The following is a 5,048-nucleotide window of genomic DNA, read 5'->3' as shown; positions in this document are numbered from 1 at the left end:
TATCTGTGATGTCACTTTTGTGCTATCCCGACCTGAGAAAACATGGCTAAAGACAGCTCCCAAATGACAATGCACCCCAGAAACTAGAATAGCGTTTGCCAATGATCTGACTTTGGTTGATGAAGTAAAAAACTGATTTCAGATATGAGACTACAAAATATCTCCACTGTGGAGGATCAGTATTTATAAAGGCAACAAGAAAGGGCAAAGCAGTTATCAGTGATATAATCTGGCTACCAAGAGTTGCAGCTACATATGTGCAAATACTGAAATAGGATTCAATCCAAAGAGACTGATTAGTCAATTAATTCCTGGGGTCAGTTTTGTCCCCTTTCCTAAACTTTAAAATTAATACTGTAAATGTTACCAATTTCAGCTGATGAACCCTGACTTCAGAACAAAGGAAATGTAACAGGGTCCATGACAGCCCATTGCGATATGATAGGTAAGACAAGCTGATTTCTTGAAGTTAACATCATATCTGACAGCCCAGGCTCAATAAACTCACAGCCCAATAAACCGTAAGTGTACCCAGTAAACAGGTGTGCACAGGTGTGAATTGGAAAGTAAGTGTAATTAAGAAAAATTCACTTCATGAGTCCTACAGTGTAAACTCTGATACTGGCACCATCAGTTTCAATACCAGGGTCTACAAAAATGCTAACAAACCAGATGACACATGTCAATACATTGCCGCATCTGGAGCCTGAGAACTAAATAGCAACTTTCATATATATAACTTATTCTAATGCACATTTGTCTGAAAATAACATTTAATTTACCCTACTGCTTCAAAGAAGAATAACTTATGCATTAAAAAAAAAAAATTCTCATTGACTTGAAAATAAACTATCATAGTTCCTTGCCTTTAATATTGACCTTTTTTATCAAGATCTTTTTGTCTCGTTCCACATTAGTATCTATCTCATTCGCCATATCTGTTCATTTTTCTGTCCTTATTTTGTATTCTGGCAGGTGAGTTACACACCAAGCAACAGCACTGATTAGATGGAGCATGCACATAACGTGACAGAATTTATCCTCTTGGGACTTGCACTCAGTCCAGAGTTAGAACATGTGTGTTTTCTGTTGTTTCTATGCTTCTACACAATTATCATGCTCGGGAATCTCCTCATCATTGTCACTGTAAAGAGCAGTAAAAGCCTAAACTCCCCAATGTATTTCTTCCTGAGCTACCTGTCCTTGGTGGATATATGCTATTCTTCTGTCACAGCCCCAAAACTCATTGCAGACTTCCTTTTTGAGAAGAAAACTATATCCTTCAAGAGTTGTATGGCACAGTTGTTCTGGTTTCATTTCTTTGGCTGCACTGAGATTTTCCTCCTCACAATGATGGCATATGATCGCTTTGTGGCAATCTGTAAACCTCTCCATTACATGACCATCATGACACGAAGTGTGTGCAGTTTCCTAGTAGCAGTGTCATGGGTTGGGGGCTTTGTGCATTCCATGATACAGACTCTCCTGACCGCTCAGCTCCCCTTCTGTGGGCCCAGTGAAATAGATCACTATTTCTGTGATGTGCACCCTTTGATGAAACTAGCCTGTAGTGACACTTACATAGTTGTCATCATGGTTGTTACTAATAGTGGGATGATTTCCCTGAGTTGTTTCTTTCTCCTACTTATATCCTACATTGTCATCTTACTCTCTTTGCGAACTCACTCTTCTGAAGGACGGGCCAAAGCTCTTTCCACCTGTGCATCCCACATCACTGTTGTGATTTTATTTTTTGGGCCATGTATCTTCATCTATTTACGACCTTCTGCCACCTTCTCGGAGGATAAGATGATTGCTGTGTTCTACACCATTATCACCCCCATGCTGAATCCGCTGATCTACACCCTCAGAAATGAGGAGGTGAAAAATGCAATGAGAAAACTGGGGAGCAGAAAAGTGACTTTGATAGAAAAATGAAATTATGATCTGTAGAGTAAATGTTGTGTAACCTGGTGAGGAAATAGTAAAAATGTTCAGTATCTTGTGTCATAACTTGTTTATTGAAAATTTCCCCTATACTTTCTTCTTAATTCAGTAGTGCAAATCATTTCTTTTTAATTGCATAGATTGTAATTCTATTTCAACATGAATGAATGTGGCTACATGAGATGCTATTTCACAGTGGTTACTGCACATTTACTTAGTACTTGTATAAGCAACTACTAAATAAATGTGCAATAACCCAAGTTACTGCACAGTAATTCCAGTGAATGTCTTTTAAGTGATGCTACTGCACAGTAGCCTAATACTATTGGGCAGTAGTGTATTAGCACTTTTAGTGTTGTGGTGCACACTGTCCAGTAATATTTGGCTAATGCACAGTCAGTGCCCAATGTGTAGAATATTTAAGACCAAATGAAAAGCAGATAGACATAAGCTTTTTGGATCATTGTGTGTTGTGGGTGGAGGTGGGAGTTGGGGAGGGGCTTAAACATGAGAAAGGGGAATGGAAATTGAATGTTTCTCTACTAGATGATGTCCAAGAGTGCAATGACTTTCGAAGGGTGTACTGGCAGTGGCAAAATGCAGCCATTTTTTGCAACACGATGGGACTGGTAGGTGGAAATTAAGGGGCTAATGTGGGAGTGGTTTGATGGAGTGGGGAGGAGGTGGACATGGTGGGAAAAGAAGGAGTTAGTGCATTTGCAAGGGGAAGTTCAAGGATGGTGGGAAAAGTTGAAGAGGGGGAAAGAGGTGAAGAGAGAATGGAAAAGGGTGAGAGTGAGGATTAAAAATTGATTCCAGAGCAGGATGTGTCTTGGGGCATGGGTTAATGTCTGCTGCCACAGTTCTAAAACAGCTTTATTCATTGCAGACTGTACTGACTATTATGGGAGGTGCGATGCAAAAAATGTTTTTTTTCCCAATGCTTTCTTGAAAAAAAAACCCAGGAAAGGTCTTGCCAGGGCTCTACACTGGGTATTGGGATGTCCTCATCAGCTACCTCAGGAAGTCTGATTAAAATCACCCTAGCAGCGATCTGGCAATTAGCCAAGGTCAGGGTTTAAAAAAGCACTCTGCTCCCTAATGAGAGAAGCCAGAAGTCTTATCCAGCAGATGGCTAGTCATGGCTCAGCAGTAGCTCTTCTAAAGACAATCCATCCTCTTCATCTTTATTTTTTTTCACAGTAAATTCAATAAAATCACAATACAGCTTAAAAAGTGTACACAATTTTATTTTAATCAACAACGCCATTGGTATTCAAGTGGTGACTACATTCTTTTCTGAAGACATTACAGCAATTGCCAGCAAATGGACTTTGGAAAAATAGTAACTGGACCAGTTCAGTATGCTCAAACCATCCCTTTAATACTCCCTTGATAGTTCCCTCAGTAAATATTCCCCTGTATTACTACTATCAAGTGACTGTTGCTGTTTAACAGTGTGTGTGTGTGCGCGCGTGTGCATGTATGGAGGGATGGAGGGAATGAGTGGTGACTGAGTCTTTTGGGCTGGGGGGATAAGGGCCAGGTACGGGCCTACCTACTATGCATTATCCCTTACATATAGCAACTTTCAAAATTTTGCTGGCCATAAAGCTTAGGGAGGTAATCACGGAGGTTGGGATGGCTGGGTCTCTTGGGACAGGGGATAAGGCCCCAGGCATGGTCCTAAAGGGGCCAGTAAGTTTTCCTGAAGACAGCTGGAGCATCAGCAGCATCACCTGAATGGTAAGGTTTTTTCAAGTAGTTTGAAACATTGGAGGGGTTACATGACTTGCTTCAAAATTGAAAACCTTCCTGAACTACACATACCATTTCAGAAACATGAAGAATAGTCCAAGGGCAGACGGATGAGTGGATTTGGTTGGGTGACTCAGGGGGTAGTGTGTAAGGCCCCAGGCATGCCCCCCCCGCCCAGGAAGGTTTTCTCAGTCAGCCAGCTGAGTCAGGTGAAATCCCACTGAGTTGGGCAGAATCCCATAGCTGACACCTAGGGCCTGCCTAGGGTTAATCTCCTTTACATATAGTAACTTTCGAATTTTGGCTGGCCACAAAGTTTGGGGAGGGAGGCAGGGAGGGAGTGATGCATGGTTGGAGGGCTGTGTGGGTGGAGAGCCAGAGGGAATGTTCCCTGACAGAAAATGGGTGGGTGTGTGACAGGGGGGGGCTTTAGGCCCAAAGGGCCCTGAATGCTTTTCCCCACTGGATTTCGCCCGACTCAACTGGTTGGCTAAGTCAGGTGAAATCCCATAGCCCACACCTATGGCCTACGGCTAATCTCCATTACATATAGTAACTTTTTAAATTTTGGCCAGCCACAAATTTAGGGAGGGAGGCAGGAAGGGAGGGAAGCATGGATGGAGGACTGCGTGGCTAGACAGCCAGAGGGAGGGAGACAAGCAGGCAGCGCCCTCTCCTGGGTTTTTGTTTTTGTTTTTAATTTGGTCTATATATGTGTCATGTTTTCCTTGATAGGCAGAATTGGCATGCATGGCTAATGGGGGGTGGGTGACCATGCCCACCTCAGCATGGGGATGCTTTGCTTGGGTTTTTTTTATGGAGTCATGCATGGATGGAGGCTTCAGAGAAGAAACATGGATTCAGATTCATAGATGAAACTCAAGGAGACAGAAGGCTCAGCTGCAATTGTGGCCAGCAAGAATTCAAAAGTTACAGTGTGTAAAGTCAGGTGGGTTTTTCCCAAGTAAGAAGCAGGGTGTTGTGACCACCAGGTGCTAAAGGGAGACAGGGAGGGAAATTACTCATCTGTTTATTTAAACTTCTACATCATTACTTAATCATACGTTTATTTATTTTCAAAAGCAAAGCATTCATTACAGTTATTATGCATTTGTTTATGTGCTTATTTACAGCAACAGTCACTTGATTGTAGGCTACTGTTTGAGCGGAACTGTCGCTCAATGAACATGAGTCCCTCCAATGCAATGATGCATACAGTGTAGTCTCTTATAGAAAATAGCCCCAGCTGCATTTGTTGACAGCAAGAATTTGAAAATTACCATGCACGTGTAAGGGAGGTATAGTTTTATGCAGCACAGATGGGTGGGTGGGTGGGAAACTTG

General features: G+C 42.2%; 1 protein-coding gene across 1 annotated transcript; it reads left to right on the top strand.

Moving 5' to 3' along the window:
* Nucleotides 1-1,005: 1,005 nt before the first annotated feature.
* LOC102380447 (olfactory receptor 4S2-like) lies at nt 1,006-1,938 on the top strand. The gene has a single exon (XM_006033970.2). The coding sequence runs from the start codon at nt 1,009-1,011 to the stop codon at nt 1,936-1,938; it is 930 nt and encodes a 309-aa protein (XP_006034032.1). The 5' UTR covers nt 1,006-1,008.
* Nucleotides 1,939-5,048: the final 3,110 nt, after the last annotated feature.

Source organism: Alligator sinensis, unplaced genomic scaffold (assembly GCF_000455745.1).
Source record: "Alligator sinensis unplaced genomic scaffold, ASM45574v1 scaffold706_1, whole genome shotgun sequence".
Lineage (NCBI taxonomy): Eukaryota > Metazoa > Chordata > Crocodylia > Alligatoridae > Alligator > Alligator sinensis.
The sequence above is the reverse complement of the archived record's forward strand: the minus strand, read 5'-3'. Positions and strand labels throughout refer to the sequence as shown.